General features: G+C 49.7%; 2 protein-coding genes across 2 annotated transcripts in view; one reads left to right on the top strand and one right to left on the bottom strand.

Moving 5' to 3' along the window:
- Positions 1–1,293, top strand: part of DENND2A (DENN domain containing 2A) — a 62,651-nt gene extending 61,358 nt beyond the window's left edge. Inside the window, exon 20 of the mRNA XM_082488490.1 lies at positions 591–1,293. Within this exon, the coding sequence (XP_082344616.1) occupies positions 591–622 (32 nt within the window). The 3' untranslated portion in view covers positions 623–1,293. The remainder of the gene's footprint in view (positions 1–590) is intronic.
- Positions 1,294–6,746: 5,453 nt separating this feature from the next.
- Positions 6,747–27,339, bottom strand: part of LOC309686068 (uncharacterized protein) — a 29,975-nt gene continuing 9,382 nt past the window's right edge. The window contains 11 exon segments of the mRNA XM_082498594.1: positions 6,747–7,890; positions 7,892–7,930; positions 7,933–7,977; positions 10,002–10,179; positions 13,062–13,150; positions 13,595–13,761; positions 14,419–14,556; positions 15,332–15,446; positions 16,732–16,860; positions 21,705–21,799; positions 22,962–23,028. Of these exon segments, the coding sequence (XP_082354720.1) occupies positions 7,840–7,890; positions 7,892–7,930; positions 7,933–7,977; positions 10,002–10,179; positions 13,062–13,150; positions 13,595–13,761; positions 14,419–14,556; positions 15,332–15,446; positions 16,732–16,860; positions 21,705–21,799; positions 22,962–23,028 (1,113 nt within the window). The 3' untranslated portion in view covers positions 6,747–7,839.

Below are 27,339 nucleotides of genomic sequence, written 5' to 3'. Positions count from 1 at the left end.
GGGGAGAGTGACACTGTCTCCATGGCCTTCAGGTTTGCCCTTAGGGATCAGCGGTGGGAATTGCCCAGGAATATACTAAGGCTGAATCCATTTTCCACTGTAAGTGGTGCTACACGAGAGCTCCAGACGGAGGTTAGGAGTCCTTGATAAGTCATTGGACATCATGGCTAAGAGAGTTTGATCTTCTGTTCAGATCACATCCCCGTCCCTCTTGTCTCTTCTTGGCCATTTAAAGGCAGCAGTGTCTGTGAGGCTGGTGCCCTGCCTCTTACCCACACATGCTCTGGCCAATTGAGCTCAGTAACACGTTCATCTTCCAGGACCACTGGGCAAATGGGCTCTGGAACGTGTGCCTGGGGTCTTGCAAGGTCCCGGTCTGCAGCGCTGCTCCCAGGGGGTGGGCAGAGCTATGACCTGCTCTGCAGGCACCTACTTGAGATTCGCAGGGCAGGTGGCTGTGGATAAGGACCCAGGGCCGGCAGCAGGGGCGATCCTCTGCATGGGCTTGCTTGGCTGGTGGCAGTGGGGAGAGTGATGCCTGTTTTGCCTGAAGCTGTGGGGAGTCCATTTTCCTTTCTCTGTGTCTCCAGGTAGCAAAATGAAATTCCTCCACAAAAAGTAAGAGCGAAGCGCATCCCCGTTCCACAGAAAAGAATGGCTTTACCATTTAACAGCAATAAATCAGACTATTATCAACCATTCCTATTCAGCCTGCTCCCAGGAACCAACAGCCTTGGGCGAGCTCACCACAGCTGGGACGCGCTTGCACAGATGTGCGGTGCCGCAGGAAGATTTGATGGCCGTGGGGCTGCCAGGACAGGTTTCTGGATGTCTACAGTACCATGCACTGGACCAAGCACTCTATGAACTCTGCTCTAGCAGGCATCCCAGCGGATTGGATCTCTTAGCTAGTCGATTCTTTGGTTTGTTGTATTTTTCTATTTATATCGGGGTTAGAACAATTATTAACCAATGACTCTTGCCCTGCCTCCTCTCTGCCTGGTGCTGCAGGAGGCTGAAGCAGGACTCTCGCAGGACTCCCACAGGACTGAGCAGGCAAAGCTCAGGCATGAAGGAGGGGAGGAATGGAGATGTATGGATACAGGTCTCTGCAAAGTGCGGATGCTGAGGGCTGCAGGGATGATGTGGACTGACCAGGAGGAGCTTCCAAGCAAGGGAGAGGGGTGAGGGGGAACCACTAAACCTACTGAGGACTTGATGGGACAGCCAGCTCTCCAGGTGGCTGTGCCGGGGGTCCTGGCATGAGGAGAGGCCTTTCCTTACGCAGTGTAATTAAAAGTGAGTGGTGTAAAAGGCATGCGGACCCTTGGTGTTTTGGGGAAGGGGACAAGCAGTGTCTGCCCGCCCACCCACCCACCTGGTTCTGAGCATGAGCTGGAGAGGACATCTAGCAGCCAAGTCCTCAGCTTGGCCAAGACCTGGGTTTCCCCATGAGCCTCGCATCCCAGGTGCCCTCGTTCCCTTGCCTGGCTGCTTGCAGAGGGAGCCTGAAGTGAAGATCAGATGTTCTTGAACATCAGATGGGCTCTCCTCTCCCATCTCAGGTGTTGCTGCCAGGGAGTGCAGTAGGAAGCAGGCAAAGGGAGCATGCCCACTGATGCCTTCTGAGCTCCTGGCTGGGGAGGAGGTAGGACCTGCCATTGCCCCCTCCTGCTCACCTCTCCTCTGCCTGTTTTGTTGAGAAGGAAAGGTGGGGTGATGACAGGGGATGTGCAAGGAGGTTGAGGATGGGGCAAGGACTCTTTCCAACTGGTGCAAAAGCTGTTTGCCTTCCACCGCTTGTGAGGGCGGGGTCAAGAGCAGCCGGAGCATCCTTGGGTCTCTGCTCTTTGGAGAGGAAGCCAGAGGGTGGCCTTGTTATGGCCTGATGGGAAATCTCTCCCCCAGCTCCTGGGGGCTTGCAGGCTGAAAGCTGCATGCAAGTATCTTTGCTGCAGGCAGCCATGCTACGCTGGGCTACGCAGGGCTGCCTGAGGTTTGGAGGGTGGTCGGGGTGCCCTTGTGCTACTGGGCTTTCCCAGGCGAGAGGGCCTTGTTGACCAGCAGTGGGGTTCAGAGGAGCTCACCTCCACTCGGTAACAGAGGGGGAGCTGTGGGTCCAGTGCTGCTCTGTGAATCTTTTGAAATCTGTGTCTCCAAAACTTCCTACAGCAGCAGCCTCTCCCTGTGCTGTGTTTAAGGAGAGAGGAAATGTGCTGTGATGGGTGGTGGCAGGAGTGGGCAGCTGGGTGGGTGGAGAGGTGGAGGGGTGAGTGCTTGGAGAGACAGTGCTTCGCTGGCTCTCAGTGTAACACGTTACGTCTGTGACACGTGCCACTATCTCAGGACCAGATAAGCTGGGCAAATGGCTCTAGGTGGCCCTGCTTGAGCAGAGGGTTGGCCCAGAAGACTTCCAGAGGTGCCTTCGCACCTCAGCCCCTCTGTGGTTCTGTGGTGAGCACCATAAATGCAGGACAGCAGTAGTGTGACACTGGGCCAGGGCAGGAAGGCAGCGCCTGCATCTCTACACTCTCCAAATTGTGTGCAGGGACCACTGAAGTGGCAATAGAGGGGGTCAGCAAAGCCAGCGGCACTTATCTCCCCCCTCCCCAGGGTCAGGCTCCCTCAAGGGTGACAAGGTGGGCAGTGTGGGATGCTGCCCCTCGGGTGGGCTGGGCAAAATTGGCACTACTTAAAGCCTAGCATGTCAGGGGAGGCAGTGGTGGCCCGCTGAAGGAAACTGCTGTGGAGTTCAAGGTGAATCAAACACTGTGTTTTGGTTTGCTTTTGAAAAGGTGGTTTTAATGGTAGCAAAATGGGGTTTTGCAAAGCTGTGACGCACCCACACATGCAAAGGCGGCCAGGATGTCTGCAGAGCTTTGTGGAGCGCTGAATGAAGCTATTCTTGTGGTTCAGCTCAGACCTCCAGAAGCAGATGCCCTACATGGTCCCCCACCATCAAACCTGTGACTGGGGGCTCCGTGTTCCCCTTCTCAAGTGATGTTTTCAACAGTGTGGGACTTCGCCTTCCTTGGCGGGAGCTGTGGTGAGGACCTGGGTGGGTTCCCTAGGGTGCCCGATGCCAACAGGCTCCTTAGCTCAGCTTGAACTTGCATGTGAGCGTGCCGAAATGCCGGCAGCTTTTACTGCAGCATCCTACTCACTCAAATCACAATGGGTTGTGAAATAGCCCTGTGTGTCTCGTTTGGGGGTCTCCCAAGTGGGCTCTGCCAGCACGGGGCTCCGTGGCCACTCAGTGCTTTCGTTGGCAGCTCTCAGGGAAACGGGAATCGAGCCTACATAGCATACAAAATCCAGGGGGGTGTTAAAAAACAGCAGTGTGAGAAGTGCAGTGAAAGAAACATTTACAGCTGTGTCATTAAGGATTTAAAATGAAACTCAGACGGGGAGCGCTGGTCTCCAGCTGCAGGACAGCCTCTCCAGCTTTACGTTGAGCCGTGTTGCTGTGGGATGAGCAGGACCCTGCGCCCATCGGGGCTCTGGATGCTTTGGAGGAACCCACCTGCGAAGAAAAGCCGTAAGACCAGCTGTGCTGGGCCTGACCATGGGTCAGCAGCTTGCGCACGCCAACACAAGCAGCTCTGTGGGGCTGGGAGCCCGTGGTCCCTGGGAAGGCTGTGATTGTTGACTCCCAAGCCACCAGCTAAACCCTGAGCCTCATCCCCCCCACCTTGGTTTCCCCATATGGGCTGTCGGTGTCCTGCGAGGGCTTAGTGTGCCGGGCAAACCCCAGCTCTTTGTTGGAACGTCCCTTTCACCGTACCATTGGTCATTCATCACTGGGGGTGGCCAGTGCTGGCAGGGCAGACCGGGAGCCCTGTGCAGCCGAGTTTAGGGGACGAGACCCTGCCCTGCACAGGGTAGGTCTGATTTGGGTGTGGAGGAGTGTAGCCGAAGGGCTGTGCTTGTGGGCGGCTGCGTGTGGGGGTCCCCGGTGCAGGGGGTGGTGGAGGGGAGCAGCCTACCTCTCTGCCTGGAGACAGCTTTCAGGTTGCAGGTGCCGGTGGGCAGCTTGCAGGTGTAGAGCCCCAGGCAGCCACCGCAGTCGGAGGGCTTCTGGCAGGGCCGGGACTGGATGCTGTGGCAGGAGTGCTACGGGGGGGGGGGAGGGAGGGAGAGAGGTGGCTGCAGTGCCAGCATTCAGCCTTGCCCAGCCCTGGCCTGGGACCCCCCTTCCAGTCATAGCCGTGTCATCACTCCATGCTCATGCTGCTGAGAGCCCCCGGCCCCAACAAACCTGTGCCATACACAGGCTCGAAGAGATTATTTTTGTGCAGATTTGGGCTGCAGGAGAGCAGCCTCTCGTAAAGTCAGAAGGTTTCCTTTTGGGGTGTGCATGCGCTGTGGCTGATTAGTGAGTCATTTTGGGGTGATGTGAACTGCTCAGCCCTGGGACCATGCTTTCAAGGGGCTGTGGGCTCCAGCACAGTCGAGCTGATAGCGGTGAGATACCTGGGGGTGAGATGAACCCAAAAGAGCCTCTTCATCTCCCCCAGACCGGCAGGCTGGAGAGGCTCTCCATGGAAAGCAAAGCCAAGTTCCAGAAAATGATATGATTTAATATGATGTATGGGGATGAGCATTTGCTGCCAGATGTTTGGTTTCCATTTAAAATGGTAAAATAATGGAGTAAAACCTGTAGTATTGGGACAAGCTGCTCAGCAGGCTATAGAGCAGCAGCTTCATGCAAGGAGCTGGAGAATTCGGGGCCCGAAGAAGCAGTTTTAGGGGCAGCTCGTTTACTGCTTTTGGCAGAAAGGGTGCTAAGTGGCTGGCCCCCATGGCTGAAGGGCTGTTGCCTGTGCGGCACAGGGGGATGCCCCCAGCCCACCTCCTGGGCATGGCCTTTTGGGACATGCACCCAGACCTGCACTCACCTCCTCGCCTGCTCATCACCTGCGCGTGTGGCTGTTTGCTCCGCTTGAAGCCTCACCAGGTACTAGATGGGGTTTAGGGTTGTCACCGCCCACCACCCTTGTCTGCACCAAAAGCTGAACAGTGCTGTGAGGCCGTGTTGTGGCTGGTGCTTTCACACGTGGCTCATGAGGAACAGCCCAAAAGCAGCTTTTCCTGCCCAGTGTTTGCAGGGACATGGCACATTCGGTACCTGCTCCTGCTGCCCTCAGTCCTTTTCCTGCTTTTCGTGTCCCCAATGGGACCGCTGGGCAATGACGCTCTTGCGTGGGGATGCTGGGGCTCAGGTGTGTGTGGGACACCTGGTTTTGAAGCTGGAGAGCTGACTGAGCTGCTCAGGCAGGTTACCACCAATGTGAGCAAAGAAGGTAGCAGCCTGTGGGTCACAGTGTGGGTGCAGCAACCCTCTGCCTGGAGAGGTGGTGGTGCTCCAGCCCTGCTCCCCCAACACCCTAGCCTTGGCTCTGCCTGGCGTGGGTGTAGAGTCAAAAAACTGCAAGTATTTGGGTGGTAAAACTGCTGGGAGCTCAGGACATGGGGCTGTGCTGGGAGGATGCTCTCCCTTCCCTGCACTGCAGAGTAGCAGTGTGTTTTGGGGGCTGTCCTGCCTGGTTTTGGTTTCTCTTTGCTGCGCAAACCTGCCAGAGCTGCTGCTGGCTCCTTGGTACAAGTAGTGCTGGGGGCCAGCGCCATCCTGCCCACCCTGGAGGAACCCACAGAGCTGGGAAGGGCCCATCTCTTTGGCCCTGTCCTCTTCATTAGGTACTCATAACACCATTACGCACAGCCCCTCCATGCCCTGCAGACAGGTGAGCCAAAGGGGCTCACCAAGCTGCCCGACCCTGGGGCCAGGACCGAGGCTCTGGCCCCTCCCCTCACCCCTGGTCCCTCTGCAAACCCCCATCCTCTTTGGCTGAGGGTGGGTTGTGCTTACCGTGTCCCCGTTGAACTTCCCATGGCCCTTCAGGTGATGGCTCAGCCCCAGGCTTCTGCTGCGGGATGGCTGCCGTGGGAGTCTCCGGAGCTTGCCAGGGGAGTCCTGCTCACCGCTGCCCAGTGGGGGCTTGGCCATGGCCTTGCTGGGGGATCCAGAGCTGGGAGGGGCCTCTCCCACCAGCTCCCACACACTGGCTGGGGGGTGGCTCCCCTCTAAGCCCTGCCTGGGCAGGTTGTCACTTCCATCTCCAGGTGCCCGAGGGTATTCTCCATGGCTCCCAGGTCCTGGCTGCCTCTCTGGGGCGCTGGCCCAGCCCCCCAGTGCCTCAGATGGTTCTGGGGCTGAAGAGAGCAGCACCAGGAGGAGCGGAGCAACGGTCAGCACCTGCACCTTCATCCTCAGGGTCTGGCTTTTGCTCAGGGTCCTCCTGCCCAGATGATGCTCTTGGAGGCAGGAGCAGGGGTGGAAGCCGCCTCCCTTCCCTTCCACTGGATCCAGCTGAAGTCATTTTTATAGGCAGGGACCTACCCCGGGGGCACAGCCCTCTTCCCCCGCCCCTGCTGTGTCCCACCTCCCTGCGTGCGAGCAAACCCCGGCTGCTTGCGTGGGCCCCCGTCCCCCTCCCTTGCACTCCCAAACATCCCAGCACCCTCCCACCATGGCCACCCCAGCCCCACTCGGTGATGGGTACGCGTGTGCCTGCGCACGGGTGTGTGGCATCTCCCACTTGCAAGCAGAGTCCTCACCAGAGGGTGACCCTGTATGAAATGGTGAGTTCATACTCCAGGCCTACTATCCATCAGGGTCAAAAACCAGCCAGCACTACCACCCAGCTCCGCTGAAAGCTAGTTTTAATGAGTTTTAGTGTTCACCAAACTGTTGGCCAATTACCATGGCCACCGCAGTTGCATCCTGTGCACATCGTGTGTTGGGAGAGGGGGGGTCATCCTTCCTCATTCCTTCCATGGAATATGACCTTGGTCCCTAATACTTGTCTGTATTTAGCCTCTCTCTTAGATGGGGAAAGGATGACACCCTCCACCAGGTCACGGTCTCCCCATCAGCACCTTCCTGGCCAAAAGGCTGTAGTCACAGTCCTGAGCACCAGGACTATCCCCTTCCCCTCAGCCCCACTTACTCCCATGGACGGTCACCCCCAGAGCCTTTTCCCACTGGCTTCTGGCTCCTTATCCACCAAAGAGCAACATTTGCACGTGCACGGGGCTGCAGGAAAGAGACTTTTCATCAGAAACGTGTACCTGCTGAGGAGGGACTGACAGCGGTGGCTTTAGACACAGCATTTGCGTGGGATGCAATTACCGCTTCCAGCCAGAAGATAGCTCTGAATTAAAGAGCTAGGCAGGACGGGGCAGCAGTCACACCACCGCAGCCTCCACTGCCTCCAGCCAGCCGCTCCAAAGGCAGAATTCCAGTGTGAAAAGGTGTCTGTGGTCCTGCCTGCTGCGCTGCAGCCTCACAGTGGGAGGAAGGACTCTGGAGGGTGTAGTGAGTGTTTTTGTGCCTGTGTGAAGCTGAGAGACAGTTCCCCCTGTCCCACCATGGCTTCAAAGTTAAAAAAGAAAACCATCCACCACAGCAGGCTCTTCTGCAGAGCTGTCAGTCCATTCCCCTGGGCGTGAGCAAAAGGAAGGCAGGAGACCATGTAGGAGACCAGAGAGCTGATTCCTACACATCTGCTATTATCTTCTGTATAGACAGTAAAGGTGTACCAGCAAAACACAGGTATTTTCATGCACAGCTGTTGTAATGATGAAGTTGGTCACTACAATCAGTGTCAGCTGCTGTAAGGCTGTAAGGGAGAGGGAGGCTGTTTTGCAGGTGCTGCAGCTGCAGCCTGTGTAGGAGCCCCCATCCTGCCCTCCCCCAGACATCGTTCTGGCATTTGCAGTTGCACGGAGGGCATTCCCCTGTGGACCAGGGATGAGGCCACATGATCACGGTCCTTCTTACCTCTGGTGTGGGAATGGCTCAGCAGCCTTGAGCCAGCAACATCCCCCCATAAGACCCACACAGAGGTCTCCTGCCACTGGCCCACTGCCATCCCCTGTCACTCCCTTTTCAGCCACCGATGGTCCTGCATAAGACCGAAAAAACAGAGGCAGAGCTGGTGTCTTCCCACTGTTGAGTTGCTCTGGGGCTAGGAGACATCTAGAGGAGCTATCTCTGGGAGACAAGTTACACAACAGAAGAGTGAGAAGCTGATTTCCATAGCCAAGCCGGCTACATTAGCTAATTGTCAAAAGGCTGTGGACCAGACTTAGCTTGTATAAAATTGATCTAAGCGTAGATGTCCTTGCTAATAAAGATGCTGGAGGGGTTAAAGGCAGAGGGATTACTGTGCAGCTGTAGCCTGGACAGGGTCAAGGAAGCTCTGCTCTGTTCCTGCCTTCAGAGTCATTTGAGCTACACAGCTTGCACATCCACCTGTGAACAAGTGCTGTGCTTCCCCTCCTCTCTGGAAACAATGTCATTATTCTGAGCTTCTGCGATGGTACCTGGAGACTTCTTGCTCTGCAGGGAAGCGAAGGTGTGACTGAATGCTTTGGTCCCAGCACGCAGTGCTCTGTTAGGATTGCATGTCTGCCAGCGCTCCTCTCCAGCCGGCCACAAGTAGGAAGTTTTCTCTGTCAAGTACCCAGTGGTTTGCCAAGTGGTCAGAAACGGAGGCCTGGAGAGAAGGGGCTTGCTCCAACTCTGCGAGGTGTGTATGTGGGTGAGTGGGGTGTTTGCTTTTGACACTCTGGGCTGAGGAGGAAGGAAGCCCCAAGTTCAGATGAATGTGTGCAGGACAAGGGGCAGTCATCTTTTAAAGGCCACCAGCTTGGCCCCTGGTTATCTCTCTTTAGATAGTCTTGCCTGCTTTCTCCAGGGCCATTGGACTCCAGGCAAAAAAGTGCAGCGTTTGCTGTCTGGCTTGGGAAGACTGATGATGTTGTCCTACAGTGTTATGTGCCTGCCAGATACACCTTGCCACATATTATGGTCCATGGGACCTCTTGGATATAAAGCAGGAGTGAGCAGCAAGCGAGAATGTTGCTGCTGGGCCCACCTGAAGAGACATGGTCCTGAAGATCTGGGAGTCGGTGACAGAGGAACTACCATGATAATGAACAACAGTGACACAAGGTGGAGGTAAGGAAAATCCCCTCAGGAGAAAATCATAGAATAGTTTGGGTTGGAAGGGACGTTTAAAGGTCATCTAGTCCAACCTCCCTGCAATAAGCAGGGATATCTTCAACTAGATCAGGTTGCTCAGAGCCCCATCCAACCTGACCTTGAATGTTTCCAGGGATGGGCCACCTACCACCTCTCTGGGCAACCTGTTCCAGTGTTTCACCACCCTCATTGTAAAAAATTTCTTCCTTATGTCCAAGCTAAATCTACCCTCTTTTAGTTTAAAACCATTACCCCTTGTCCTACCACAATGGACCCTACTAAAAAGTCTGTCCCCATCTTTCTTATAAACCTTCTTTGAGTACTGAAAGGTCACAATAAGGTCTTCCTGGAGCCTTCTCTTCTCCAGGCTGAACAACCCTAACTGTCTCAGCCTGTCCTCATAGGAGAGGTGTTCCATCCCTCTGATCATTTTTTGTGGCCTTCCTCTGGATCCGCTCCAAAAGAATCTAGAAAAGACTGGAGGTTCAGGGAAGCAGGAAGTCTGAAAGACCAGAAACCAGCTTTTCTTTACAAAGAAGAAGTTCCCTAGGTTCGGGCCTCCTTCTCTGAGGGTTTACTCAAGACCAAAACAGATGAGTGTTCTCCTTAGAGTGGGAGGTGAGGTAAACTGTCAACAGGCCAGAGACAGAAGAATCAAACTGTTGTAACCCACAATAAAAAAAAAAAAAAAAAAAAAAGAAGAAAAAAAGAGAGGAAGCAACAGCAGACAAACGTGAGTGTGAACAGTGCAATACTACTTGTCACCAAATGCACTCCATTGACACTTCACCTCCCAAAAGGTAGTGTGGACTGAAAATCTAAGTCCTTTGGTCAGCAGCCAGCTTTTGAGCTCGAAGCTCAAAACACGTCCCAGTTTCCTGAATTAGCAATACCGCGAGTGGCAGGAGGTGATGGCTGAGAAAGTCATGGTGCTCTAGTCCATCTTCCATACCTTTACCTCTGGCCAGCTCCTGCTCTTGACTTGCTCCTGGCTGACACTGGAAGTGCTGATTTCCGGGGAAATGGGCTCATAGGAACGGAGAGACAAGCTTGCAGCAAGCAGACCCATCCGGACACAGGTATCTGTGTCATGTTTAGCAAGCATCCCTGCAAGGATTCCCGCCATTAAGCTGTGGAGAGAAAGAAAGGCAGTTTTGAACACTGGGGAACAGCTTTGACCTCGGGACCATGGCCATTCATTTGTTAGAGCATTCATTTGGACCCAAACCAACACTTACAGAAGCAGAATATGTCACACAGGAGGGATGAGGTTATAATGGAAAGGTTTTGCTTTTTTATATTTATTTTTAAATTCGGAGTAACTAATAGTGCTATTATTCACATTTTATTTGCTTCTCATCTGAGAAGTTGAGGTACTTTCCCATTCTAATACATTTTCTTTTCTCCCTGGCTTTCCAGGTGAGGCAGGAGAAAAGAAGGAGTCTAAGAAGGGAAGAATCTCTTTTTCCATTGCTGTCTAATTATTTTGTTGCTTCTCTGCTCCTTGTTGGTACCTCGTTACATTCCCTCCTGTCCCCAAAGGGGTAGAGAGGTAAAGTCTCCATATATATGTGAGTGGGGCAACAGAAACAGCTGGAAAAGGAAATCCAAAGCTAGAATGAGATTGTAGATTCAGATTTTTGTAAACTTTAGCTGTGGTTTTCCATTTGGAATTTCCCAGTAAAACTTATGTGAGTACTTGGAACAACAGCAGTCACCCACAGGTCCTCACAAGGCGTAGAGGAGACCATCAGGAGAAGGGGATGACTTTGCCATCTGCCTGGCTTGCAGAGGAAGGCTCTGTTGAGGCATGGATAAGTGCAGGGTGGTGGTTGTGATTGACTGGGAACAACTACTGTTTAGTCATAGCTAAATACAGTAACGATGCTCGGAAGCTAAGAAAGGACGAAGGAGAGGTGGAAATGAAGGGAGAAGATAATGACATCTAAGAGGAAGAAACAAGGACAGGAAAACACAATGGCAAGGAGGATTACTGAGCAAATCTATGAGGAATGGAAAAAGACCACTTTTTTTGTGCTCTGGCTAATTACCTCAACATCTTTGTATCCACAACAAAGGAACAAAAGATTATGTTTTCCATAAAACATTAAATCTTTCAACAGCTCCAGGGGTTCAGAGTAAATATTTGGGGGAGCATCCCCTAGCAATGCCGTGTGCGGGCATGTGGTGTTGTGTTGTCACGGCAGCCAGGCGCAAGGAGCAAACAGTTGCTGCTCCCTGCACACACGCACGGCTCCTTGGGCAGCATATTTGGCGTTGTAGGAGAGCTGCAGGGTCGAAGCGAGGCATGAGGTGCCCCAGATCACTGTTTCTGGGTGCGCAGTGTCCCCTGACTTCAAAAGTGTGAGGGTTCACGGTGGCTGAGCCGTGAATGTGTTATAGCCCTGGGTTATACTCTGCTGCATAGTCCCTTGAAAGCGCACACAGGCTGGGCTTGAGCGGCTTTACCAGTTTATATGCTGTGGAGATGGCATGTGTAGTGTCCCGGCATTTCCAGCCTGGTTTGGCACTCTTACTCTGTAGAACAGGGATTTCTGCAGCTCAGTGGAGCAGCTGGGATTACCAGAAAGGAAAACCCTGAATGAACAAGAGGACTATCAAAATTCCCACATGGACATGGGGGTTCTGGGGAATGGGATTTCCAGACCAATATTACTTCAGGAATAGGAGATGTAATAGGCCCCTAGCTTTCAGATAGCTTTGGGAGGAAAAACAAACTTCAAGTACTCCTGTGTAACTCAGTGGAGGTGTTTGGCAGCGGCGTGCTTTATTTCACCTTTGATCTTCCCTTAAATTAAGTTTTTAAAAAGGGAAAGGAGACACTAGAGAAGATATTTACATTGGCCTCTAGAAAAAATTGTCCTGTGGTAAGGGGTAGTTGTGTACCAAGCAGATGGTGCAGAGAGGAGGCTGTGTCCCTGGAGGGACTGGCAGAGGTTGGGCACATCTGCTAGAAGTAGTGAGCAAAGCTGAGCTTTCCTTAGGACAGGCTGACCCCTCAAGGTTCCTCCCAGCCCCCATTCCTCTGCTGTTACACTTACTGCTCTGAACAACACTTCAGTCTTCTTTGGGGAAAACCAGCTTGCAGCTGCAGTCAACTCGTCTCAGAGGCGATTTGAGACACAAGGAGTGTGTCCTGGGGTTAAGTGAGTTGACAAACTTGGCAAGAAGTTGTTGATTGATCCTAACTCAAATATTGAGGACGTTATTCATTCTGCCCACTCATAAAAGAAAAAATAAGTGTTGCTATGTTGAGTTATTGGTAGGTAAGAGTAGAAAAATAAAAGGAAATGTCTGTCACATACAGCCTTTTGGTCTAGCCCAAGGTAATGAAAGGATGCAATCAATTATTCTAGTGTACGAAGCAAGAAAAAAACCCCAACCCTGACTACTACATATAGTTTGACAAGTTAACAAGGGGCATAATAAAATATTGCTCTGACAGACTGAGAATTGATCAGTGGGGCTAGGAATAATTCCTGTCATTTCCTACTCCTATGCACAGCGTTGTGTGAACAGCTAGGCAAATTATACAGCAGACTCTTTTGAAGCATGAGCTATTGCCAGAAGCAAATGCAGAATCTGACGAAAAGCTTTTATAGGGCAATTTTAGCTACTGAGTGGTGATCCCACTTCCATTGGAGAAGTATGGAAGTAAAGTAGTTAGTTAGTAAGACAGCTTTGATGTAAGGTGGTTTACTTTGCTTTTAGCAGCTCAGCCTCGACTAAGTCAGAACTACGAGATTGCTATCAAAGGCTTGGATCTTAAAGAAAGTAGAACTAATAATGGCAAGACTGGCTTCCAAGTTGCTTAGGGGGACATTTTTAGCAAGCTGTGCAAGGAATCACAGTAACCAGTCCTGTTCTTGTGTCCTTAGTGTCTGTTCCTCAAGCAGCAGAATGTCATTTGCTTTTGCAGTAGAATTGCAAAGAAATCCAATTATGGCCCTTCCACATTTAGCTGGAGGAGACAAAGTAGTGAGCAATATACCTGTCGCCGGCTCCTGAGACGTTGACTATCTCCTCCCTGCTGATGTGGATGGCAGGGTAGTGGGCAGCGCAGAGGCTGGCAGCAGCAGTCTGGTGGGGGGAGAGAAGGGAAATTACTGGGAATTGCCCAAGCTGATAAGGCCTGGTGTGGCTGATGCCATGCAGACCTGCACGAATGCCAAAAAAGAAAAAGAAAAAAAAAAAAAAAAGCCAGTAGTCTTTTTTCACACTTTGAAAGAGATCAGCCATTTCAATGAAGCTTCCTGAAAAGGAAACTTGCACTCATGAATATTCACAGTAAGCACATTTAAAAACTAGCTGATTATAAACACTGCTGCTAGGAGCCAGCAATATACGGACAGAGAACTTGATTTTCTTTCAGAGCTGTGCATTCCACCCCCCAAACACGTACATTTGCCAGCAGGAGTGCCACGTTTCCCAGAACTGCTGCCATGCCACCAGAAATAGCAACGGTGCTATATGGGCCCAGAAAAAAGCTGCTGAGAGCTCAGCGTTTGTCTTGCGAGGCCTTACCTTTTCATGGGCTCCTGGACGAAGTGAGATGCTCCCTCCCGGGCTCTTGCCACACAGGAGGATGCCATGAGCGCCAAGGGTCACCACCACACAGTGCAGGTGGGCCAGCAAAGGGCGGGCCAAGGCCACTGCAGTCTGGACAACATCCTCCAACCCGGACGGCAGCTCTTCAGAGAGTGGGGAGGAAAAACTGTGGTATAACTGTAAAGGTCCTGTAAAGGACTGACATTTTTATGGGCTGGCAGCCTATTTATGAGCAACACTACTACTATTTATGAGCACTTCTGAAATGTGGTAGATGATTTTTTTTTTTCTTGAAATCATAGGAAACATGGGATTTTCCATACCGCACCTCTATCTTATGCTGAGGAAACCACCCCTCATGGGACTAAACATGTGTCTGTAGAGATTAAAAAACTGACCTGAAGGATGACTTCCTTGTCTTAATGCTGTGGGATCTCCACCTGCATGTGGTGGGGTATTTAATTTCTGCAAAGGGTGGTACTGTTGGGACAGGTGCCCTCAGAGCATCATGCTTCAGAGACATGTTTACAAACCAGATATTTTTCCTGTTTAGCTGATGAAGTGAGGCAAATGGGAACTCTGGTTTTGGACAAGGAGCCATCCCAGGCCTACTGTGCTCTTTGATAGATAATCTGTCCAGCCTGGACCATACAACCCACGCAGAGATGGCTGTATGGTGGAAGACACCACAAGTGCTTACGAATCCCCACTTGCTTGAAATGGGGGCTGGGGAGGAAAATGTTCTTCTCCAGGGTCTAGGTTACCTAAAAGTGTGACTGACCCTTTTGAGTATTCAATACCTGCTGGCAGATGGTTCCCGAGGGTCCGGTTTATTGCTCGTAGCTCTTGCAGGTTGGGGGAAATGTATGTGAGTGCTTTCCAGCTGTCTGAGAGGAATGGCTTAGAGGCCTTGTTCTCATCTGTTGGCTCATAGCACACTTCAAAACAACATTGCAATTGGTTAGTTAATTAATTAATTAGTGGTTCCTCTCTATGTCACACTGGGGTTATTCGTGTAATCCATTAGATACTGAAATACTATTTTCCTCATGCTGGGGACAAAGTCTTTTAAGGTTTCCTTTCTGGTGCTCAGCAACGACACCTTTGCTTCTGGCTCTGGAGTGATATAATCAGACTTCAGGTTTGTTACTCCTCTTAGCTGGTTTGGGGGGCTCTGCCAGGTTTTAAGAACATTGCCTCCTTCTTCAGGATTTGCTTTTAAAAATGAAGGCATAACTCCAAAGGTTTAGGAAGCCTTGTGAAGGGTCCTCTGCATACCAAGGGAGAGGGTTATGTATTTTATGAGAAGTGGGAGAGAAATCCTCCCAAAAGATGTTTTGGCACTTATTCTGAGAAGCAAACTATATTGCTGCTCAAACTGGCAGAAGCACACACATTTGTGCTTGCCTTGAGATTAAAGGCAAAGAGAGCGGCTTTCCCTGGCTTTCTGGCAGTGCCCGAGGGCTGCAGCACCTATATTATGGGAAATGTGATTTAACTGCAGAATGGGAAAAACTCAGAGAAAGCAGAAATATTTCGTCTATTTGAAATAGAGTAGCAGAGTACAGAAAGGAGTGCTGAATAACATAGCATGTCAGACGGTAACTGGGTATCTCCTGCAAGCAGCAGTGGAGAGTGCTCAGGGTGTGTGGAGTGTCTTGGCATACGCTCTATTAGGAGCTACAGGGCCAGGGCTGGGCAAGATCTCCTTACCTGCTAGCTGATGCTCTCGAGCTAGTTGGCAGACGTACTGAATAGTGGAAAGAGGCACATTTCCATCAATGCAAACTAGAGGGGCCTGGCACAGGTTCTCCTTGAACTGGGATACCTAGTGAAAATCCAGGACACAGAGTAGAGACAGCTTGAGTCATGGCAGAGGAACAAAATTACTGCTATTCAGACTCGGGATGTAGGATTTTCACTCATATTACAGCCCTTAGGTGCAGTCATGAACCTAAAAGAGTGATTCCCTAAGAAAACTGGATTTTTCCATTTGTCTCATCTCCTTCCCTTCTTCTTCTTCCCCTGCTCCCTGCCATCAAGAGCTGGACTCAACTGGCAGTGCCCCTCCAGCAGAGAAAGGTAGTTGCTGGTCCTCACTAGACTACTTTGGTACCCGTGAGTCAGTCAGAGACCTGTAGGGAAAGGGTATGCTGCTATTTAATGTCACTGTAGGATTCCCTGTCCTATGCCTGGCTTGACTACGTTGAGCACGTCATTTAGATGTCCTCTGTGCGCAATGCCTCCTCATACAGGTTGTTCATCACAGCATTTTACTCTGAGTCCTACTGAATCATGTAGGGATGGGAGACAGCGGAGCAATAGAGTGGGGAGCTGCCATTCCCTCCTTTGGCACTCTGAGGCTGCTCCACCACTGCCTGAATGCCAGACCAGTGCTAGAGGCAGTTGTGCAGCAACCCTCCCACGTCTCTGCTAATCCTAGTGGAAAGAAAGGCTGCCAGAATGCACTTTGCAGCAGAAGATTGGTTCAGAGTTTCCACTGGCCACAACAGTTTTGTAAAGCTCAGGAGAATTAATCTGTCTTGTAATGGTTTTTCTGTGCCAAAGTTTGGGAGAGGCAGGGTGGGGATGGAAGTGGGAGCAATGACTATATTTTTCCCTAGGAAGTCTCCACCTCGTGGGGATGCCACTGGTAAGTAAATTGCACTTAACTTCCATGTCGCTGTCAGTCATGAAGTGCAGGCTTTTGTTCTGTCAACAAAAGAAGGAGCAGGGAAGGAGGGTGCAGTGATGGGGCTTTCACTGAATCAGTCCTTAATTGCTGCTTCCATTAGCCCTGACATTTTGAAGGTTTGAATGTGCTGAGCAGCAGTGCCTGTTGATAGAACTCAGCATGTAGAAACAACTGAGATGGTGGGGAGGGGATGGAACAGGAAAACTTGCTTTAACCAGTGCTCTGTCCACTTTTTTTTTGTTTTTCCCTAAAGGGGGAAATACAGTTTCTGCAGGTGGACTGGATTTATTGCTGGCTTTAAGCTGCCGAAAATTATGCTCACTCACTCCCTCCTGCTACAGCTTCACCAGTCGCCTTCTGACACACATCCACTCTCCTTCTCACAAGAAGCAGCTTACAAATCAGATGGTATGCTTACGTATTGCTCTGTTATTTGGTGGTGGATGTCCATATCTCCCAAGCCAACGCTGAGCTCCCCAGCACTAGTGATCACTGCACAGTAAGTGGCTGTGCTCTTCCCCTCCAGCTGAAGGATGGCGCTCATGTCCTAAAACAGGGAGGATAGTTATATATACAGCATGTTTCTTGTCCCCGCCACACTTGGCTCATTCTTTCTCTGCGCCCACTTCATTGGTAGCCCAGCTTGCTGTTCTCCTTTCAACTTCCCTTCTCCCTTGAGATAAGCAACATTTCAGAGGTATCTCAGTCTAGACAGTGCTGGCAGATATTTTCTAATATTTGCACCAAATGCCGCAGGTTAAAGAAATCGTTTAGTAAATGAGAGTGACAGGTCTCTGCCATGTGGTTCCACAGGTTGTGCTCTGTCTTAATGGAAGAGTGGTCTGCAGCCCTGCCTGTTCCCGCCATCTATTCTCATAGCTTGTGTGACACTTTGATGGCTTGCCCATATGCTGGGCATGTCTTGGTGGCACACTCCCGCCAGTAGTTATGTTAGCCAACTCACTAACCACACAGCCTGATTTTGAGGAGTCATTTTTACAGCACTGTTGCAGGCAGAGCTACGAGGTGTCCTTCCTCTGTGGGTCTTGTGAATGATCTGCTTAGAGAATTCAGGGCATTTCTTGGAATATAGATGTGGATGGAGAATGCATCCCCACCAGTAGTTCACAGGGAAGCTGGAGGTTTTAAGGAAAGGGTCACTCTAGCACTGGCGGTAATGTGTTTTTTTACAAGGACGGATTGCTTGACAGCTGGTCAGCTAGTCCATCTTCCCTTGGGAGACTGCTCACTTTGATGGCACAAACTGTGCTGTGCTGGGTAGAGGAGGGATTATAGACCTGCTGCTACGAAGCCTTTATAAACCAAAAAGGAGTTACTGTTCTTATTGCTTCATTTACTGAGTTCCTCAGGTAGCCAGAACTAAGGACCCATGTGCTCTATTTGGATACCAGGGCCCTGAGGTCACAAATAGGCCTTAATGGCCCTTACCAGCCTCACCTGGGGTCTCCACTTATACCCCTGGCTTGTCCTCAGCTCTGCCTCTTCACCACGGAGGTGCCTGATAGTTGGGATTACCCTCCTGGCTTTCTCTGCTCCCTGCTGGGGGTGATGAGGGTCTGCCTTGCTGGTGAGCTCCTGCTACTCCTGGATCTCTGATCTCGGGGGACAAGCTGCTGCTGAAGTCAGGTATTCCTCTGGTGCACAGACAGGGGTGTATGCAGCTATGCAGAGGACCCTACTCCTCTGAACTTCTTGTGAGGTGTCCAGTCTGTGCTCTGAGTTCCAGGTTTTCTCTGTCTTACGCTTTGCCCAAACCAGGCTGATTTTGGCAGTCTAGCCTCAGGGTCAGGCTTTGCATATTTATGGCTGTGCTTAGGCCTTCCTAGAAACTTTCATGGTTTCTCCTGATTTACCTCTCTTTCTCCTTCAAGCACCACTCCCTGGAGCTGAATTCAGACCATATGGTTCAGACTCCAAGAGGTATTTACATCTAGCTTGTGTTTTGGGGGGTGGCTCCTTGCCTTCTAATTGTCTGTAACTAAAGACGCATTGAATTATTCCTACTCTTAGCCTGATGGAAAGTAGCTCTTATGTCTGCCAGGGTTGAGAAGACTTTTCCCTCTATGTAATGTCATCGCTTGGATGCTTGGAATTTAATAGGAAGAGACAGCAGGTCAACTTGTGGCTTTGGGACTGGTGTTACTGACAGGGCTTTGGTTTTTTTAATCATAGGTTGCCTTATGAGACACCTGGCCTGCTGGTGGCAGGTGGGATGAGCCTGTCCCAGAGAGGGGAAAAGAATTTTGGGACAGGAATTAGCAGGGCTGGTTGACAGGGCTTTAAACTAGATATGAGGGGGGAGGGGGGAGATAACTGGGCCTGTTAAGACTAAACTCAAGGGAAACATGCCAGGGCTTGAGGGATGGTGGACTAGCATGGACTCTTACTCTACCAATTCATTTCAGAGAAGCGATAGGCACCTAGAAATTATAGAAACACGTGAGAGGGGCCTGATAGGCAATGAGGCCCACACTCACAGAAAGATGTTCAAACCACTAGCTCATCTGAAGTGCATCTATACCAATGCACACACTATGAGCAACAAACAGGGGGAGCTTGAAGCCATGATGCACCAGGAAAACTATGACATAGTGGCTATCACGGAAACGTGGTGGGATGCCTTACATGACTGTAGTGCCACAATTGAAGGCTACAAACTCTTCAGGAGGGATAGACAGGAAAGGAGAGGTGGTGGAGTGGCTGTGTATGTCGGAGAATGCTATGAGAGCTCAGAAATTAAGTATAGTGATAACAGGGTCGAGAGTGTTTGGGTTAGGATAAGGGTAAATAAAGGTGATATCGCTGTGGGAGTCTGCTATAGACCTCCCAACCAAAGCAGTGAGGTGGATGAAGCCTTCTATAAGCATCAGGGAGAAATATTGCAGTCGTTTGCCATTGTACTTGTGGGGGACTTGAACCTCCCCGATATCTGCCAGGAATACAACACGGCAGACAGGAAACAATCCAGGAGGTTCCTGGAATGTGTGGAGGATAACTTCCTCATGCAGCTGATAAGTGAGCCAACCAGGGAAAGTGCCCTCCTAGACCTGCTCCTTGTGAACAGGGAAGAACCTGTGGGGGAAGTAAAGGTTGGAGGCCATCTAGGGCACAGTGATCATGAGATGATTGAGTTCTCGATCCTTGGAGAAACAAAGAGAAGGGTTACCAAAACTGCCACCTTAGACTTCCAGAGGGCAAATTTTATTCTGTTCAGAAGACTGCTAGACAGAATTCCTTGGGAGGATGCCTTTATGAATACAGGAGTCCAGGAAGGATGGACATACTTCAAGAAAGAAGTCTTAAAGGCACAGGAGCAGGCTGTTCCCATGTTCCGAAAAACAAGTAGGCAGGGAAGGAGGCCAGCCAGGCTAAATAGGGATCTCTTGCTGGATCTCAAAAAAAAAAAAGAGAGTCTACGACCTTTGGAAGAGGGGGCAAGTCTCTCATGAAGACTATAAAGATGTAGCGAAGCTATGCAGGGAGAAAATAAGGAGAGCCAAAACGCAGCTAGAGCTCAACCTGGCTGCAGCTGTTAAGGATAATAAAAAATGTTTCTATAAATTCATTAATAACAAAAAGAGGATTAGGGAAAATCTCCCTCCTTTATTGGATGCAGAGTGAAAGATAGTTACAAAGGATGAGGAAAAGGCTGAGGTGCTCAATGCCTACTTTGCGTCAGTCTTTAGCAGTGGAACTAGCTGTTCCCTGGACACCCAGCCTCAAGAGCTAGGAGACAGGGAGGGGAAGCAGAATGAGAGCATCACGATTAAAGAGGAAGAGATCAGTGACCTGCTATGCCACTTGGATGCACACAAGTCTATGGGACCGGATGGGCTACACCCAAGAGTGCTGAAAGAGTTGGCAGATGTGCTTGCCAAACCACTTTCCATCATTTGCAGGAAATCATGGCTAACTGGGGAGGTCCCAATGGACTGGAGGCTGGCAAATGTAACACCCATCTATAAGAAAGGCAAAAAGGAGGATCCAGGTAACTATAGACCTGTCAGTCTAACCTCTATACCAGGGAAGGTCATGGAGCAGGTCATCTTGAGTGCCATCAAAACCCACATAATGGGCAACCAGGGGATCAGGCCTAGTCAGCATTTATGGAAGGCAGGTCCTGCCAGACGAACCTGATCTCCTTCTATGACAAGATAACCAGAATATTGGACGAGGGAAAGGCTGTTGATATTGTATACCTGGACTTTCGAAAAGCATTTGATACTGTCCCCCATACAATTCTCATGGAAAAACTGGCTTCGCACGGCCTGGATGAGCATACGATCTGCTGGATCAAGCACTGGCTAACTGGAAGGTCCCAAAGAGTGGTGCTCAATGGATTTAAATCCAGCTGGTGGCCAGTCACAAGTGGTGTGCCTCAGGGCTCAGTGTTGGGACCGTTTCTGTTTAACGTCTTTATTGATGATCTTGACAAGGACATAGGGTGTATCATCAGCAAGTTTGCAGATGACACCAAGTTAAGCAGGAGTGTTGATTCCCAGGAGGATAGGGAAGTTCTACAGAGAGACTTAGATAGACTGGATCATTGGGCCAACATCAATGGTATGAGTTTCAACAAGGGCAAGTGCCAGGTTCTGCACTTGGGCCACAGTAACCCCAAGCAGCGCTACAGGCTTGGGGAAGTGTGGCTGGAAAGCTGCCTGGCAGAAAGAGACCTGGGGGTTCTAACTGACAAGCGGCTGAATAGGAGCCGGCAGTGTGCCCAGGTGGCCAAGAAAGCCAACAGCATCCTGGCTTGTATTAGAAATAGCGTGGCCAGCAGAAGTAGGGAGGTGATTGTGCCCCTATACTCAGCAGTGGTGAGGCCACACCTCGAATATTGTGTCTGGTTTTGGGCACCTCAATACAAGAGAGATATTGAGGTGCTGGAGCGAGTACAGATGAGGGCAACAAAGCTGGTGAAGGGCCTAGCAAACAAATCACATGAAGAGCTGTTGAAGGAGCTGGGACTGTTTAGTTTGAGGAGGAGGAGGCTGAGAGGAGACCTCATCACTCTCTACAACTATTTGAAAGGACACTGTAGAGGGGTTGGTGCTGGTCTCTTCTCACAGGTAATTAATGACAGAACAAGAGGGAATGGCTTCAAGCTCCACCAGAGTAGATTTAGACTGAACATTAGGAAAGAGTTTTTCACAGAAAGAGTGGTCGGGCATTGGAATAGACTGCCCAGGGAGGTGGTTGAGCACCATCCCTGGATGTGTTTAAGAGACGTTTAGATGTGGTGTTGGGGGATATGGTGTAGGGGAGCACTTTGTAGAGTAGGGTAGATGGTTGGACTCGATGATCCCAAGGGTCTCTTCCAACCTAGACAATTCTATGATTCTGAGATGCCACTACTGTGCAACGTACCATGTGGTGACAGTAGTGCAGGATGGACTCTGAATGTTCATCCTTCCCCACAGCTGATAAAAAGAGAGGAGTCTGTCCAAGACGGCTTAAGCAGTCTAAAAAGCAAATGGAAACAAAGATATTAATAAATCCATCAGAGTACTGTGAACACAGTGACAGCCTGTGCAGGATGAGTGTCTGTAGGAAAGCCCTCTCCTGGAAAACTTAATGCCCATCAATCCTTGTCTAGAAGGACATTCAAGATGAAACTCAGCCACAGCTGCGGCAAATTATTAGCTGGGGTTGAGTGGGGCGATCTATGTCTGCTTGCTGCACTGGCACTCTGAATTCTCTGGATTTTTTGGGACCTCTGGGAATGAAGGAAAAGAGAAGAAGGGGGAAGAAAGTTCTGCACCAGGGAAGAAAGCCTGGCATCATCTCCTTTGCCATCACAGGCACGTGGGCTTTCATACATTCCTTCTGTGCACAGCCTTTCCTGCTGCTGCCCTTCCCACACTGGTGTTCCCACCATGCTATCTTACTAGAACCAATGAATCTGAACAGATTCACAGGAAAACCCCTTCTCCTCTCCCTTAAAGTTACCACAAATTATACCTCAGGGTAGCATTTTTTGTTCCCCTCGAGCTTCCCCATTTGTGATCTGAAGTGGTAGTAGATTTGTGTTAGGAAGATTTGGGAAAGGTCAAAAAGCCAGAATAATCCTAAAATCTTTTTGTAATCTGCCCCTACTAATTTTAATACCTGAACACTGGTCTGCTGCTGCTTGTGGTGAAGCACCAGGTACAGCGTGATTCCTTCTTGATGCCAACAACTGTAGCCCTTTCCCTTCTACAGTCATTCCTGCACCTCAGTTCCTCCTGTCTGTAGTACATGGATGATCATCTTTGAACAAGCCTATTCCTTTCAAATTCTTGCTCAAGACATACTTCCATTATGACTATAACCTGGCATTAATTCACCACTGACGGCCAGGCAGCAGTCACTGGAGGTCACTGATGCTTATTTAACTTTGATTTGGGGTCACTGTGCTATATACTAGTTAACTTCATATTTGTGGACCTTTCTTTTCCTGACCCCAACTCCCTCCCCTCTTATTTCTTGGAATGGCCCCTGCCTCTTCCAGGCAGTCTGCCCACTAGTATATTGCCTTATGTGTCCCAGATCTTAACAGCATTCAAGATCTCCTGCTGTTGAAGGAATACCAAAGGACAAATCACAGCTGGCATGCACCCACAGGCAAACCCAAGCACTAGGCACCTGCCAAGTTTCTTCCAACGCCGCCAAAGGTTCGTCTCACTCTTCCAGTGTTTGTTTGCCCACCACCCTGGAAGAATAAACTGTTAATTGGCAAAACTGGGAGGGCTGCTTGGCATATATGCTACATCTCCATTAACATGTGAAGTGAAATTGATGCTGCTGAAATGTAGGTCAGCAATTAGAGGGAAGCTGTCTAGCTACCAGACTGAGGGCAATGTGAACTTCTACCACCCATCTACACTTCAACTTTGATGACAAAGGTCCATTTCCTAGAAGGGGAGATCAGTTTGGTCTACCCATGCATTGCTGTTTTGGTCTTATTTGCAAAGACTTCTTAGAACAATGCTAATGAGTGTTTCAGTTGATACAAGCAGCGCTCTAAATTTACCTGCTCACATGAGTGCTGGGACTCCAGAGCTGCTGACCCAGACCTGATGGGTTCTGCAGCTGCCTTCCAGGCCACTTAGCTCCCCCATTAAGCAGTCTGGGGGTTTTGTTGTTGGTTAGGTTTTTTTTCCTCTTTGAAGGTAAAATGAGATTTGTTACCTTTGCTTATGTTGCCTCTATACTTTACTTGTGGAAGGATCTGTTTCAGTGTCTGAATAGTTTTTTCACTCACCCTTCTCTTCCCAAATATCTCCCTCATCAAAAATGCCCTTCTTCACCCATGTGGTTATCAACCACTCTTTTTCTCTTGCCTCTGCCTTCCACTCCTCTGTCCATCTGTCAGTCTACCACAAACAGCCAAATTGTCAGAAGGCAGGCAGTCCCTCACCCATCTCCTCCTCCTTCTAATTCTCGTGCCAGAAGAATTACATCAGTAAGTGCGCAGATCAATTTGGGCTTCATCTGACTATCAAATGGTTTTAAAGCTCTTGTTTCATAAAATCCCGGAACATATTTTCCATTTCTGAAGACAGTTTGCCACTGGCGGTCATAATGATTTTCACAGTTCTGGATAATTTGGAGCTTTCGAGAGTATGTTGAGCAAACACTGAAGCGTGTGCATGCCCGTACACAGCAGCTTCTGGCCCAGACTCTCTCTGCCCCATGTTAGTCCAGGTATACCAGAATACCCCTGCACATATGCATTTTTCTTGCTTTTAAGCACCACTATCTATCCTAAACAAGTAAACGTATTGCCATCTCACAGTATGAAATATTCTGCCTCCAACCCATCACTGTTCTTGGGCGTTCTCAAAACTCGTACTGAAGCTCCCCGAGGACTCTTCTTCTTCTCCCATCTGAAGCTGTACCTCTGTCCTTTGCACACAGTGCTTTCTTCCACATCCGGCCCTGCTCTCCCACCTAAATATGCTCTTTTTGTTACTCTTCTGACCTCCAGGCTGGTTTTGTTTGCCTGATTCTTCCCAGTTCTGTAGCCTGTAAGACTTGGTGCTAATTCTTGACACCCTTGCTTTTCTGTCTGGCAGTTCTCCAAGCTCTGAACTGCTCAGACCACCTGCGAGAACTGCCTGTATATAAGCAACCTATGGCCTCTGTCCATCTTTCCGCTACTTGTCACTCCTCATTAACCCAACTGCCCCTCTGTTATGTTTGCTCGTGCTCCCTGGGAATTGGCACTGGCACTGCCAGGAATGAGGATATTTCCATCTGCAACTTTCTCCTGTTAAGTGTTGCAGATTTCCAAAGCACTGAGCTTGGCTATTTAACTCTGAAACTCACTATCCATAATAGGGACAGCCAAGGGAAAAACAAAACACAACAAAACCCCAAACCTAGTCCAAAGTAAAAAGCAAGGATGCTTGTTTAGGCAAGTCAAACAACATGGCTTTGAACACTGGCCCCTATTTCAATATTAAAAGGGGGTACTAACTGCTGTCAGTAATGTGCAAGAACTCTATTTTATGTAGTTCCACTATCTGTTTTTCAAAACTGATGCCTACAAGAATGTCAAAAATATTCATGAGCTCCTTTCATTGTCTGGCATGCTGATCTTTTTTAGTCCCCCTCACATCCCAAAGGCAGAGTTTCAGGCTTTTTACGTCAAGCCTTGCCTTAACAGCAGATGTACCAGTCTCCCACACAGGGACCCAGCTGTGGGTGCCCTCTGCTGTTGTACAACCCCACAGGGCCTAAAAGAAATGAAGATGCTAAATCTCTCTTTAAAGTAGTAGGTGGCTGCAGTGAGAAAGAAACTAGCAGCCTGTTTTTGAAGAAGAAATGACTGGCTCTCATTGCACTTTCCCAGCTCAGCCAGTAACTCTAAGTCTGAGTGGTACTCAGGTATCTCTTCTATGTTGTCTTCAGTTGGGGCTGGTCAAGATGAAAGAACTTATATGAAAACTGGCTTGCTGTGGTGATCCGAAATAATACTGGGCTGATGTTTTCTGGCAATGTTTCAGGGAACTGAGAAAGTCTCTGGGACCTTCTTCCCCATCGAAAGGCTGAGAGAGCTGGGACTCTTTAGCCTGGAGAAGAGAAGGCTGAGGGGAGACCTTATTAATGCTTACAAGTATCTAAAGGGTGGGTTGAAGGAGGATGGAGCCAGGCTCTTTTCAATGGTTCCAAGTGACAGGACGAGGGGTAATGGGCACAAGTTAGAACACAGGAAGTTCCGTTCAAATACACAGAAAAACTTCTTTATGGTGAGGGTGACAGAGCACTGGCACAGGCTGCCCAGGGAGGTTGTGGAGTCCCCTTCTCTGGAGATTTTCAAGACCCGCCTGGATGCAGTCCTGAGTAATGTGCTCTAGGCAATCCTGCTTTAGCAGGGGAGTTGGACTAGATGATCTCAGGAGGTCCCTTCCAACTCTGAAAATTCTGTGATTCCATGATTCCGTGATCCTAACAGGCTTGAATTCCTAATGTAAAAATGAGACTCTGCTCAACTTCTGGATATCCTGAGAGAGTTATAACCACAGTGCTTCTTCCAGCATGTTTCTCTGAGCAAGACCAAGCATCCTTCTCTGCAGGTCAGATAGTTACTTATAAAGCACCTTGATTCTGAATAGCCTTGAAAACCATGTGGGAATTACAACCAGGACAGAATACAGCTGCTTTCTTGCTAACTGGGACAGCATGAAGTGTGAGCAGTACCCCAGTGCTCTGCAACAAATCCAACGTGCGTAAGGGTTGGACCTGCTGGGTGCTGAGCTCTTTGAAAAAATCTGTTTTTAAAAGCCAAAACAAAGCAATGCTGTTGAGAGTGCCTTTTCCTCTGTGCCTAACTGCAGCAGCTGTCAGTCGGAACGTTTTGGCTGCCAGTTTCTGAGTCCTCCTGCAGCTTGGCATTTGGGTAGCTGCCACGATGGGTCAGCTCTAGGGCTTACTGCTATACATAAGGGCAGTTAATGCCTCACTTTTTCATGCAACATTAAAATCTCCTTTTTCCTTTACCCCTGGCAGCTGGTCCCAGCAGGGTCTATAGCTGCCCTTGGCCCCTCACCATGCCATGGGTGGCCCAGGGATGTGCACTCATGTCTAACATGCCAAAGGGTGGCTGCCCACTCTAGGACACAGCTTAGCTCCTTGTCCCGAGAGCTGAGTGTGGGGTATGTATGTTATCAGTTAGATCACAGCTGAAGCAGTTGAACTTTTGGCTTTCCAAGCCTTCATAGCTGATGCCACAGCGTTACTCTTGACCACCATAATACGGTTTGGTCTCTGCCTCTGTATCATTGAAGAGCCAACTTCCTTAAAGACGGCTTCCCGAGCATGTGTCTTTCCCTATCTGACTGAGAGGTCTTCACAGACCACCCCATCTGACAGCAGGAGTTTCCTGCCTTGGCAATCAGCATAGAGTAATTTGAGAAATCAAACAACTTTTAAGCAAGTTTCACCACCTCAATCTGTAGTACTTCATATAGCTCAATAAAAATTGTATAGGCCATGCAAATGGCTGCCATTTGCATAGGGAAGTCCCAGGTCTGTTCTACTTTAGCTTCTTGGTTGTTTCTTGGTCAAACCAAATTGAGAGAGAGAGAGTCTGGTAACATTTAAAGTGTCCTATTTTTTTTAAAAGCAATTTTTATTTTTTTTTTTGTGGCTCAAATCCTTTATGACTGAGGAAGTCGGCTTTCTTGTTTAGCTGTGTCAGTACTACTTTTCTCAAAGGCTTCTTACCACTGTGGGTACTCTGCACAGAGATTCTTGCTCCTATTCATGCTGCTTTCCATAGCTAAGACAGTCCCAGGCAGTCAGAGCTGGCTCTTAGCAGGGGATTTCCTCCCTATAGGGTCTGTCTTTGAATTAGAGGTTGTCATAGCACAGTGAGGGTCTTTACCCATTGCTTCTAGCTCTTTGCATATGTGCTCCGAGAGTGCCCTGAGCAGCTCTTTTGCTGAAAGAGCTCTTTGGGCTTGTGGCATCAGAGCATAGCCCCAAGGCACCTTAACATAGACCGTAGAGGCCAGAG

This window comes from Vanellus vanellus, assembly GCF_965231255.1.
Source record: "Vanellus vanellus genome assembly, chromosome: 1".
Classification (NCBI taxonomy): domain Eukaryota; kingdom Metazoa; phylum Chordata; class Aves; order Charadriiformes; family Charadriidae; genus Vanellus; species Vanellus vanellus.
The sequence above is the reverse complement of the archived record's forward strand: the minus strand, read 5'-3'. Positions and strand labels throughout refer to the sequence as shown.